This window comes from Amblyomma mixtum, chromosome 4, assembly GCF_055824585.1.
Source record: "Amblyomma mixtum isolate Tamu chromosome 4, ASM5582458v1, whole genome shotgun sequence".
In the NCBI taxonomy this organism is placed as follows: Eukaryota; Metazoa; Arthropoda; class Arachnida; order Ixodida; family Ixodidae; genus Amblyomma; species Amblyomma mixtum.
This window is the reverse complement of record NC_143015.1, coordinates 22,507,086-22,519,695: the sequence shown is the minus strand read 5'-3', so window position 1 is coordinate 22,519,695 and position 12,610 is coordinate 22,507,086. Positions and strand designations below refer to the sequence as shown.

The window sequence follows — 12,610 nt, the reverse complement described above, 5'->3', positions numbered from 1 at the left end:
TGGCAGGAGGGAGTAACTTTCTTGACTGGGCTGCTTTCTTCCTAAGCAAATGAAAGACGTGTATGCCGACCTCTTATACCTGTTCTGCAGCAAAAACAATTCGAAAATATGTAGCGTAAGATATAACACTAATGCACTGTGAAGCTTGATGCCTTATTGGTCCAGTAGAGTGGAGAGCTGGGCGAGTTAATTGGTTCACGATTGTAGAAAGAAAAGCAGCGCAAAAGACAGGGACACAGAACTGGGAACACAGAATACAGGAACACAGAACACAGCGTCGTCCTGTGTTCCTGTTGTGCGTCTCCTTCCTTTGCCCTTGTTTTTTTTCCTTAATTGGCCATGCACTTGTGGCAATTTAAGTGCACTTCCTGTGAATTTTGCACAAAAGTAGTGTATTTTTGCATTCACCTTTTTACACGCTGAGTTGTTTTATCTTTTGGTCACTTCAGAAGGGAGGAGTTAGTATAGAAGTAATTTACTTGGAGAATACAAGGAAATATATCTTGCGATGAATTTTCTCATATTTTAATTCTGCCTGATGGTAATGCATTACGCGTCATACGGTGTTACAACCGAACGCCCAGGGCTCTAAGTTGGGCAAAGCATGTATCATATATGTGGAAATGCGAATATGGCTGTGGTGCGCTGGGCGTCTTGCATGCACAGCAGGAAGTGATTTGTGTCTAGACCATCCAGGAGGGAATGTACAAGGACGGGAGGGTAGTACAAACGCTAAAAAAAAAAGCTAGCTGGGGCTGGAAACGCATTTTTGGTTCTAGCAAGTACCAACGTTGGGGAAAAGCAACCAGTTTTGGGCGCCTTGTAAGAAGAAAGGAAGGTTCTGGGAAGCGGAGGCAGGGCTGCGTACGGCGCACGCGAGGTCGCGGGGTCACGGAGTCGCGCGAGATGTCTATCTTGCAGCAGCACATCGGAAAAAGGTTAAATTCTTCCACTCGCCACTCGCAGCGTACCGCAGAGCCGGCAGCCTTCTCTCTTGTCCGCCTACCCGGCAGGAGCTACTCTCTCCCGTTCCGGCCGGGGAGACGGACAATAGTCGCGGGCGAGAGCGGAGGGGTGGCCCCCTCCACATGAATGGCATTAGAAGAATGTCACTGGCGCCTCCACTTAAGCTCCACTACGGCTCAGCTCGTACTGGTTGCTGCGTTTCGCCGTAATTGCTTGTCAGCGAAGTGAACACAGCACCGTGCCTTCCCGTGAATAGTAGAAGCAGGGATAGCATTCGCAGGATAGCGCCGCCCTGTCGCTTATTTGCTCGCTTATCCTCTGACAAGTCAAAAAGTCTTCCTGTCGTGGCACGCCATCCATGGCTTACGACACCACGTCTGTCATTCTCCTTCGTACTTCAAGCGTTTCTATTCTTGCTATGAAAGTATTAGCCGTTGCGGCCACCAATTCAAGCAGCGACAAAAATTTCAGCGCCGCAGGATTCGTAATGAAAGAGTGCCGCTCTTGTTTCGATCAAGCCATCATCAATGAACAACTTGCATATTTAGAGTGATAAATCTATACATTTATGCCTTGTGTTTTGTGTATAATCCCAAACTGTGATCTGGAATGCGAGGTCAAAATTTGAATGCCATTGAAATAAACTCCTTTTCCTGAAATTCTCTTTTTGTGTCGTCGCCGCTTTGCAGGTCGGGCCGAGCACGAGCGTGCTCAGGGTCCTTCAGTGTCGGGCCGGGCTTCCTGTCGGTAGGTTAGGTCCCGGGCCGGGCGCGGGTTCGAAATTGCGGCCCGTGCACAGCTCTATTCAGAAACCTAATCACATTTCCTTTTGTGAAAAAAGAGCTATGTGCAGAGTTTAAATGGTGCAAGTATGAAGCTACAATGAAGTCAGTTACAGACTTCTGTGCAGCAGCTAGAGGAATTTCAAGAGCATGCTATACGTGATGCTATACCTCAGTCACAATTGATGCAGTCAAGTATTATTTCGTATATTTTTTTTTACCCAACAGACATGAAATGTCTGAAGATGAATATGCACCAAACACATCGAAACATCAGTTGTGATGCCTGAAAAAAGTTGTACTGCAACATATAAATGCTCAAGTCCCGATAAGCAGGAATACTGAAGGGGAATAAAAACAGTTTTCTTTTGTTCGGGCTCACGCACCTGCTACAAATATATTCTTTATACATAGCAATAAAACTTGAAATAACTGTTTAAGAAAGCCTTTTGGTCAATAGTAAAGCTAAGTATGACTGAAAGGAGTCCGCAAGAAATGCACGGAAGCAGGCATGCAGTGTGACAGTGCACTGGCAGGCATGCAGTGTGACAACGCAGCGCGACAGGTGCGCTTTTTAATCTCGCGCGCGCTCTGAAGGACATGGGTTTATGGTTTATTGGTGTTTTAACGTCGCAAAACGACTCAGGCTATGAGGGACGCCGTAGTGAAAGGGGTTCGGAAATTTCGACCACCTGGGGTTCTTTAACGTGCACTGACATCGCACAGTACACGGGCCTCTAGAATTTAGCCTCCATCGAAATTCGACCACCCCGACCGGGATCGAACCCGCGTCTTTCGGATCAGCGGCCGAGCGCCATAGCCACTGAGCCACCGCGGCGGGTCGAAAGACATGACGGGGACACGCCGAGCAGGCAACGCTGCAGTGCACGCTGCCTCCTCGCCTCTCGGCTCCTCGCGAGCAGCCCCGTCCGCTGACGAGCGGTGGCGGGGAAAAATCTAGGGAAAACTGCCTGTCCCCAACCGGACATGACGTCACTTAATATCACGTGACCTATGACGTCACGCGTAAGACGTCATAATTTTTTGACCAATCAGCGTTTCCAGCCTGCCTACCCGCAAACGCTTGTCCAGCTTTCCCTCTAGGTAATAGCATAGTCAGCTAATATACCAACTCTAGAGCGAAAGCGGCGGCAGCACTCCCATGTAAACCCTCTCCACCGTTTTTCTAACCATGGACGGCAGCCATCTTGTTACTTCGCTCATGGTTCCCTGCATGATCTAGACGACCTAGACCAAGTTTGACGGCTTACCGTCAGTTACAGCGTACTAACCTGGCAACTTCGTGCAGCATGGCCGCGCGCTTCTTAGTGCGCGTTACAAGAAGGTGCGTTAAAAAGCTGAGCGAGGAACGGTGTTTGCGGCTTCCTTACGTACTGTGTTGAATTATTTTCCAGTTCATGTGCAAAATGTTCGCAATTGTGCGCGCACGAAGATAGTTTTAGATGGTGGTGAATCCGGTGCCGCTCATTACGCGTTGTTTGTGTTGGTGTGAGCCAAGATCAACGAGTATTGTTGGTGAGGTTCAGCAAGGTTCGTTTTGATGTACGGGGTTATAAAACATGCATGCCCGATTCCTTTCGGCATTACCTGGAGTCCCTTTAGTAAAATGTGCACCATCGTCACCTCCTGTCATCTCCAGCGCTCAGACCTCGTTGTTGTTCCATGGTGGAGACGAGGCAACAGGTAGACGGCAGACGCGCACAGTGCAGCGCCTGCCTTCTGTACCGTTTTCATTTTCTACCGCTGCTTGTCAAGATGCGAATTCAGTTTGAATACAGTGCAAACAGACTCCGTTCTGAAAAGTTTAATCTGCGTGCAACGAAGCACCAAAGCGTACATACATGAAATAACTTTATGCGAGAGACATGTGGGTTAAGTCGCGGTCAGAGAGCAGCAGCATAGTATTTTGCAAGGTAATGATAGTAGAGAGAAATGTTGGAATGCGGTTTGCTCGCGTACAGCTTTCGAAATATTAAAAATTCATGCCATGATCTGCATAAATTGACAATCAGGGTATCTTCGTAATCACAAGTATGTGAGATTATTATACAACCTGCCACTGTAAAGTTACAGCTGGTTTCATAGTTGACAGTTATTTAACATGAGCAGTTATGTTTGTGAATGCTTGCTGTTGTACAAACTAGACAAATAAAAATATCATAGCATGTAAATAATGTCTCATTCATGCACAGTGTAGCATTCAATACCTTGCACATCTTTTCACACATTCGAATAATTCACATGAAAAAAAAGATAGAAACAGTACCAAGAACTGTGCTATTAATTGTTCAACACCTAACAGGGATGCCTTGATGCAGTATTCTAGGTAGTCGGGAAAAGAAAAAGCGTGTTGAACGTAGTATATCTTAATACAATGATTTTGCATGAACAATGTTGGAATAAATGTCCCATGTCACTCTTCATCACAACTGTTATCTATAGCACAACTGTGTATTTGGTGCAGATCCCTTCAGAAACAGCATCCCTCGTAGCGTGTCCCACTCTGGGACGTTAACCACTACAAAAAAATCAGACTGTCAGAAAAGCACATGAGTCTCTGTGTAAAAGCTGAAATGTGCCAACTGCTTTGCATTTAGATTGCTTTAACACTAATAAAACACTGAGTACTTGCTGAACACTTCAGTGACCTTAGCTTCGGAAACATTTTTGTGCACTGAGGCCGCCACTGTGGCTCTGTGGTTATGGTGCTTGGCTGCTGACCCGAAAGACACGGGTTCAATCCTGTCCGCGGTGGTCGAATTTCGTTCGAGATGAAATGCTAGAGGCCTGTCTGCTATGTGATGTCAGTGCACAGTAAAGAACCCCAGGTGGTTGAAATTTCCGGAGCCCTTCACCACAGTGTCTCATAGCCTGAGTCGCTTTGGGACGTTAAACCCCATAAACCAAACCAAGCCATTTATTGCTCTGAACATTGTACTGGTGAAGAGTTTTTGCGTTACACATATAAGGTGTGCTTTAAGAAACTGCAAGAAAAATACATATTTCCTCTACTACAGTCAACAGACATATTTGTCTTGCGTTTTGCATATCATTGCCATTTATCTTGACGTAAGACACAACACGAGATATTTGCCATGTAAAGGAACACAGGCCTGAATTTGACACTGGTATAATACTTTATAAACATGCACATTGGCCAGGTTCATTCCGACAATGCACTGGTGAAGCTACCCCACTACTGCCACGTATCAACAGTTGTTGATTGCCCACTTTTTATGGTGTAATGGAGGAGGATTTGAGAGAATATACGGTACGGCTCATTGGAACAGCTGGTGCTGTGTATTTTATAAATTTGTGGCATGTATTAGAACCACGGGATCAAAATTAATAAAAAATTCTCTTCTGCAGCATGATTTATACCCAAGTGCGACTTTGCCTTGTAAAAATTTATTATTAATATTTTATTCTTTGTTTCCTTCATTCCTTGCTTTCCACTAAATAATTGTCATTAAGTTGCCGAGCAGACAAAGGCAGATAATCGAGGGGCTCGTTATGACATATGCACCGACTGTTCACTGACTGTTTGCGCTCCTTCATGCTCATGTCAGGTTGATTAGTGCAGTTGGATGTGGTTGTTATTGGTGCTGGAACAAGATTTGCTTTGTAAGCAGTGCTCTGACATAAGCCCCTCTTGCCTTCTCTGTTATCCTTCTAGCCTCCTCTCTTAGTCTGAGTGTCACATATTTCTTCAAAACAAATTTGATCACTCCAATTACATGTGCTGGGTTTTCTTTGTAATGCTCTACTTCCTGCAAGCTTTTCTCATGCCGTTGGCAGAACTGCTGGAAGGACTGTATGACCAAGCGGTCAACATTTTTCTGCCCTTGCTCGTTACTGCAGCGGAAAATGTGCTCCGCAGTGCACAGGGTGTGAATTACGAGCTCTGAAGGCATTATTAGGCCTCCATTATTTCGAATGAAAATGAGGACACTTGCGATGTCGTCCTGTACAAGCATCTCTAAGCACGAACTGCAGTTTATGCTTTTTGACACAACCCTCACAATAAAACCACCTATGTAAGTGACAACCTCAGTGCTAAAATTAGTGAGTCCGTAGCCAAGGCAGCTGTAGTCATGATCAGTTATGGAAGTAGCAATGTACATGTCAGGCGACTCATCAGCTTCATCGTCGTTGCTTCTGTGCCCACGCTCATGGGTCACTGTTGCAATCCCCTCAAAATCTGGGGCAACATTGCCGGTTGTCACAGGCCGCACATCGGCATGCACCAGTAGGCTTCTGTATGCATACCGGAACTGCAGAGCTGAGGGGTTGTTGTTCCATCCCCCTCTCTGGCGGATGCAGCTAAAGAACATTTCAAGGTGGTCTTGGCTGAGCCTGTATGTACAAATGTAGCTGTAATGAAAATGAAAACACCATGATATTTTTCAATTGCTTTCCTGCCTTGGCAAACAGAATGGAGAAAATATGTCTCCATTCCTAGTTCCTTGTTAATGCAGTGAAGTGAAATAACAATGAAAGCTTATCCAGTGAGTGCAGTTTCTAGTAGTGCTCACAGCAGCATAGCTATTGCTTAGCTTGTTTGTTTTATAGCCAATAACATTACACTTTTAGTCAGCCGTGCTTATTTGCATCATGTATGTTGTGTTGCGTGCGTTTAGTGGCGCATAAGCATCCAAGGCTGTCATGCACCAAGCTCAGGGTGTAAGAAAATTGTTTTGGGCAGAATTTCACCAAAAAGTGAAAAAGATCGGTGGTATAAAGGGCCTAAAAAGTTAGTTGCTACTACATTGTAATGCTGGGAAAGAAATTTTAGAAGTGGCTAGTATTAAAACCTTTAAAGAAGATTGAGTAAGCTCAGTGGTCAACCTTTGCTAGGTAAGGTTCCCGAGGCTCCCAACCAATCAAGTAAAGACCTCGGCATTCTTCTCAGGTACAAGAAGACTACTGAGGTGTATAAAAAAGTGAAGCAAAGTAGTGAGTCTGAATTTATAGTCTCTCGAGAAAACTTATTTTGCATCGTGCCTGTTGCAGCCATGGTAGTAAGGAGAGCCTTCTACTTTCCTTTTTATAGTTACTGAGCTTGGTAACAATATTTCCAGCAATTTTTTGCTGTCCTCTTTATGTAGCTTCACTTTGGATTTTATTTTCATGGAACGCTTAAATAATTTGAGAGAGTGGTAGTTCATACTTATGCTTCCACCATAATGGTAAAATGATTGGATTGCTTTTCATTTTTGTTGCTTTTGGTTAACTTTCTCAACCCTCCACTGACCTCATTTGTAAATGCAATAACATGAAAAATAGTTTTCTTCATTTCCTTTCAAGAATTGAAGTGTGTTTATTCTGTATTTAACTCCTCATAAGTTATTGTCGGGCCATTTTATAGCAAGATGCCTTGCAAGTAGGTCAAAATGCATGGTGTGCTGTCCTATTGTTGCTCTGTACTTTTGGCTACATTTGTTATGAGCAACACTACACGGAAAGTCACTGGGCTTGAGTTTGGACTGGCAGATATGTTCTGTTGTTGCTTTAATTATTCAGCGATAGACTGAAACTGCATGCTATAAGCATGTCTAATAAGATAGCATTACTTCTATAAATTGATTTTAGCACATGTTTTAGAGATACTTTCCCGTCGCTGTCACCTTGCCATGCTTTCATTGTTTGTGCTTTAGCTTTGAATATTCTGTATAGTTAGGACAAAATGCATTGCCTTGAAACTGCATTAAGATGCCTTCATCTGCATGGTTCAGCACTATACGAAAGGCCCTATGATCATGCACTCTTTTTATTAATAAAGCAGCACTGTATATGCAGCTTTAATTGTGTTTTTACTTTTCAGTCATGAAAGTCTTTTGTTCATTTGGATTGCGCACTTGTGTACTGACATGCATTAATAGTATATGAAACACAATATGCAGTCCTACCTGCAAACAGTGGAATCGAAGAGCTTCTGGGCAAGTTCTGCAACGCTCTTCAATGAAAATGCCAAACTTATGACAGACATTCTCCTCCCCGAGGTGGATACGAGCTCACGAGATGGAAGACGCAGCGACATGAGCTTTGCAGATAGTTGGAGCATCGTCTGCTTTTGAAGATTGAATGTTGCTGCTCGGAGTGGTGCTTTGAAGTCCATTGCAGTTGGACTGTGTGAATTTAATATATCAAAGGCCCTGAAAGAAACATTAAAGGAAAATTGCATTATTTATGCAAACGAGAACTTTGCTTGGTAACTCACCGATCAACGTCAGCAACAAATTCTGCAGTTCCACTGGACCCATTGAAGTTTTGGATTCCCAGCTCCTGGGCAAACTTCAGGCTTTTGCTCACTGATGCACTGAATGTTTGTGCAGCCAGTCGCACTTTCATGATTTGCCTGTAGAACTCAATATGAGCTCTCCGGAGCTTATTTGCTGCTCGAAGACCTTCAGCTTCTTGCAGGTCTTGCAGCTTTTCAATGAAGCCCCATTCAATTGACTGCAAAAGACAATAAGTATATTAGAAGCAAATTACACTATATCAAACTTGAATATCTTACTCCATATTCTTTGCTGTGCAGTGTTTTCTTATCGCCCAGGAGGTTCCTGAGTAATTTTAATCCATGGGCAGCATCAAATACCAGGGACACGGTCCTTGACTGGTTGCAGGGATGCGGAAAAGCCGTCACAAACTGCTCACTTGTGGCTTCATGGATCCGACAGCCAAGCAGCTTGCCCATGGATACATTAGCTGCCAGAGCATCGCACACAATAGCAACAACGTTCAGTGAACATTGTGTCAGCTGCTCAATGGCCTCATTTACTATGTTTCTGAGCTGCTCCCCACTGAGTCCATTATTGAGGAAATATCCGAAGGGAATTTTCCATGGAGCTGCCACACCAACTGCCATGAGCACAAGTGCATCTCCAGCTAAAGATGAGTCATCGGTGTCCAGTGGACTCTGACTGTTCCCCAAGTCAACATAGCCAATAAGTCTCCCTGTCTTTGTGTCCATCTCACACCTTTTTCTAATGCTCATTCCGTCTAGCATCAGGCAACAAAGCCGCTCTCGGTCATTTTTTGTTTCAAATGATGTTTTGAGATGATTGAGAGCTTCACTTGTAAATCCCGGCCATCCGTCAATCACTTTGAGCCAGGTGCGAATTGTCTGCCTGCTGGGCATTGGAAAAATGCTGGCCACATATTCATATGCCCTTGGAGACTGATAATACAGTGTAGTGGCAAACTTCCTCATCTTCTCACTGTATCGTCTTTGTGATGGCGCTTTGGGCTTGTTAGAGCGCCAGCTTTTTACAAGCTCTTGTGGCAGTTCTCCAAATGCCTCCAGTGCTTCTTGTCCATTCGGAGAAATCAGTTGTTTTTCTTTCATTTCATTTAGAAGGCTTTTGAGGTCAATCATTCTTTTCTTTTTTTCTTTTAACTGTCGTGTGGCTGAATAGAGTTTTCTTCGCGTGACAGAGAGCTTTTTCTTGACTGTCCACAGTCGTGTTCTTGGAGATTGTGAAGCAATGTACGGTTGATCATGGCTTACTGCTCCTTTCTTTTTGCTGGAGCTTTTCAGAGATGGTGTTGTCTGTGGGGGAATAGAATACTGCGTCAGCAACTAAGCTTTCTTAATAATCTGCATGTGCATACCTTATGTTGCACTTTCACTGCTGCTTTGGCTGGGCTCGTTGCACCTTGGTTCTCACTGTGCATCCTTGAGCTTGCTGCAACAGGTGTAGATGTCTGCTGAGGCAGTAAGAGTGTGTCAGAGGAGACAGTGCATCTTCTACCTTTTACATGTTACCTGCAAGCACTTGCGTGGAGATTTCCGTTGTGGTGCTGCTACTGAACTGGGAGTGTGTGGTGTAGACACGTCCTGAAGAAAAAACAGTTTTGACCTGAGGTTCTAGGTATTTATATGGAGCATCTCACCTGCTTTCGCTTGCGTGGGGACTTTCTTGTGGGAGTGTGCAAGTGCTTGCCGGGGGATTTGCGTATCAATGAGGTGGCTGGTTGGCTGAGATGCTGTGTCACACTAATGGCCTGAAGTAGGAACATTTTCATTACCGGAGACACCAGCATTCGGAATCATTGTTTTACCTGCAGGCGTGGGGACTTTCTCAATGGTGACTGATCTCGTGAGGAGGGTGAAGGCATTGTCTGTGAGCTGGTTGCTTCTGGGCTTGCCTGCTCCTGCATAGATATGAAATGAGTTAAAAATTTTGTTGCCTGAAGTACTGGCCTTTCTGCTCACTTAACCTTACCTGCTTGCGTTTTTGTGGTGACATACGTAGCGAAGACTGCAATGCTGAAATAGCACCGTGAGATGTGCTTGCAACCTGAAGTAAAAGTATCGCATGAGCTGAGACAATCACTCTATTATAACTTATCACCCTATGCACACGGACTTGATGAGACACCATGGCCGCTGTCAGAATTTTGTTTAATAATATAAACATGCTTGACGCAGAGTCTCTCCTGCATAAGTCCTCCTATTTATGCATCGCTCTTAACTGCTGATAGATGGTGTATTTTATTTATTTATTATGAACTTGATTCTTTTTATGTTCTATTTCTGCCTTTACTTTCATAGTGACATACCAATTGGAAAATTTTTAATTGTAACTTAAATATTTAGTGTTTTGTTGAAAAGTTTAGCTTGCCTCTTTTTACTTATGTTTGGCTGTAAAGGCTGTAGATATCATCAGCTAGGCTCACAATAGCTTTCATACATATCAACTTACTCGTAATGAGCATTGAAAGTTTCACACTGAATGCAGGTTCTACCAAACGTACACAGAGCACAACCACAATTTGCACCTACCTGCTCACTCTGTACACTTTGGAATATTGTTGGCACTGCATCCGGTTTCAAAATGTGCCTGGTGTGGCCGCTGTAAAAGCATGACTGCTCAAAGTGTCTTGAGCAGATCCTGTGCCCTATATGTAAATTAGGCAGTGGTGTCCTAATAGCGCTGAGCCACTTTTGTAGCAAGTTTTTATTGTTCTGAGGAAAGCTGAAACAAAAAAAGGCCCACTTCACTTACTTTGCATCTACTGTGTCAATGCCAAGCCTGTACTATATACCGCTAAGCGTAAGGCTCTACGAATGCCCGTCATGCTTGCTCCATGCACACAAGAAAATCTTAAAAAAAAAAAACGCGACAATGCCGTTATTAATTTTTCAGAGAAGAACAGTACTCACACGTGAAGCGAAATGCCCGATCCCTTTTGGCATCTTGTTTTGCATACGATGCACGATGGCGGCATTCTGCTGAAACTCTGTGCATGAGCGAGACAAAGAGGCAGATCGCGTCGCGCAGAGCCACAGCGTGCTTCGTGCCTGCGGCATCTACTGGGCGACTGACAGGCGAGCGCGGATAAGGGGACGTTTCTGTTCTCTGTGTTTTTTTTTTGTCTGTTCATTTTCTTTTGAGCGAAGGCGGGCTAATCCGCTCAGCTGACTGCTCTGGCGGCCTTGGGTGTGCGCTACAGCGCTGGGAAGGCGCGCGATCGACCAATGTGCGCACAGGAAACGACTCGTGTCTGAAGCGCTTTCCTAGCATCGAACCAAACATCCAAAAACAAAACCAGCAGAGAAGTGAACGCTCCCGCGAAAGACCGCGGACCGAGCGGCGGTCTGAGTCCAAAGTGCGAAGAGCGGCTAAAACGTGCGGCCGAAAAAGACGGAGACCGCTCACAGTCGAGTACACATGATGCGGAGAGGTGTGCAATGCAGTGTGTATTGGACGTATTAAAGCAACGTATCTTAATTCTGTCCTGCAGTCTACGCTGTAAGTAGTAATCCCCTAGCACACGTCGGTAACCTACAGCTAGTACAGCAGACGAAACGAAAACGAAACTTTCTTCTCTTGTGCACACCTGCATATTTCGAACTTTACAACAAAAAGAATGAAATGTAATGCTTAAACACTTCCTTTAATGTTTAAAGTTATAAAAATTTATTTTTAATGTGCTTTGCGTTGTTCTATTAAATATAACTGCTTAATTTTTAATACCGCAAATGGCAGTCGGCGGCAACCTTTTGCTGCGAACTGACTGCAATCTTTGTGTACGACAGGTAACTGCTTCCGACGGCCACCTGATACCATTATCCTGCGCATATCGTGGAAGAACTGGACAGCTCGGCGCAGCAAATCAGTCCACTTCGGGACAGCGTGACCGGAAGGACCATCACTGCCAGGCTTCCTGGAGGCGGCACTGCTGCCGCTAGACAGCTATAAAACCGTGGTTCACCTGGTTCACCTTCGCAGTCGGCGGCAACCTTTTGCTGCGAACTGACTGCAATCTTTGTGTACGACAGGTAACTGCTTCCGACGGCCACCTGATACCATTATCCTGCGCATATCGTGGAAGAACTGGACAGCTCGGCGCAGCAAATCAGTCCACTTCGGGACAGCGTGACCGGAAGGACCATCACTGCCAGGCTTCCTGGAGGCGGCACTGCTGCCGCTAGACAGCTATAAAACCGTGGTTCACCTGGTTCACCTTCGCAGTCGGCGGCAACCTTTTGCTGCGAACTGACTGCAATCTTTGTGTACGACAGGTGAGCATTGCTGAAAACTCATCACTAGCCTTTTGTCTCGTTATGCCGCCGACTGCAATCTGTGCAATTTGTACCTTGTCATACCGTGTGCTTTGCTACACCTGCTAATATTACTCTCGGCTGTTCACAATGGCACGTTGTGGGGTTTGTAATGAGGCTCTACCTACAGATGGAAAACGAACTGTTTGCTGCGAATGTAGCATTGGGCACCATCTCGGTGACTGCTCCGGTCTTTCCGAGAATACATTTTCATCCATGGGACCAGGAAAACGTGAAAAATGGCGATGTCGCGTGTGTCGCGGGGAGT

General features: G+C 45.0%; 2 protein-coding genes across 2 annotated transcripts; both read right to left on the bottom strand.

The window, feature by feature from the left end:
* Positions 1–4,687: 4,687 nt before the first annotated feature.
* On the bottom strand, positions 4,688–8,081 carry LOC149345856 (uncharacterized). The gene is made up of 3 exons (XM_089585306.1): positions 7,990–8,081; positions 7,679–7,924; positions 4,688–6,143 (listed from the first exon to the last, which is right to left on the bottom strand). Exons 2-3 carry the CDS (start codon positions 7,885–7,887, stop codon positions 5,366–5,368), a joined length of 987 nt encoding a protein of 328 aa, XP_089441432.1. The 5' UTR covers positions 7,888–7,924; positions 7,990–8,081; the 3' UTR covers positions 4,688–5,365.
* Positions 8,082–9,347: 1,266 nt separating this feature from the next.
* On the bottom strand, positions 9,348–11,091 carry LOC149345855 (uncharacterized). The gene is made up of 7 exons (XM_089585305.1): positions 10,942–11,091; positions 10,561–10,753; positions 10,001–10,075; positions 9,837–9,929; positions 9,669–9,779; positions 9,541–9,612; positions 9,348–9,479 (listed from the first exon to the last, which is right to left on the bottom strand). The coding sequence occupies exons 1-7, from the start codon at positions 11,004–11,006 to the stop codon at positions 9,348–9,350; spliced, it is 741 nt and encodes a 246-aa protein (XP_089441431.1). The 5' UTR covers positions 11,007–11,091.
* Positions 11,092–12,610: the final 1,519 nt, after the last annotated feature.

Excerpts from the sequence above, each read along its gene's own strand:
- LOC149345856 (XM_089585306.1), bottom strand. The coding sequence starts at position 7,887 with ATGGACTTCAAAGCACCACTCCGAGCAGCAACATTCAATCTTCAAAAG. Across the intron at positions 6,144-7,678 it reads TTCGATTCCACTGTTTGCAG|CTACATTTGTACATACAGGC; the intron begins GTAGGACTGCAT and ends TTTTCATTACAG.
- LOC149345855 (XM_089585305.1), bottom strand. The coding sequence starts at position 11,006 with ATGCCGCCATCGTGCATCGTATGCAAAACAAGATGCCAAAAGGGATCG. Across the intron at positions 10,754-10,941 it reads TCGGGCATTTCGCTTCACGT|CTTTCCTCAGAACAATAAAA; the intron begins GTGAGTACTGTT and ends TTTTTGTTTCAG. Across the intron at positions 9,930-10,000 it reads CACCACAAAAACGCAAGCAG|GAGCAGGCAAGCCCAGAAGC; the intron begins GTAAGGTTAAGT and ends ATATCTATGCAG.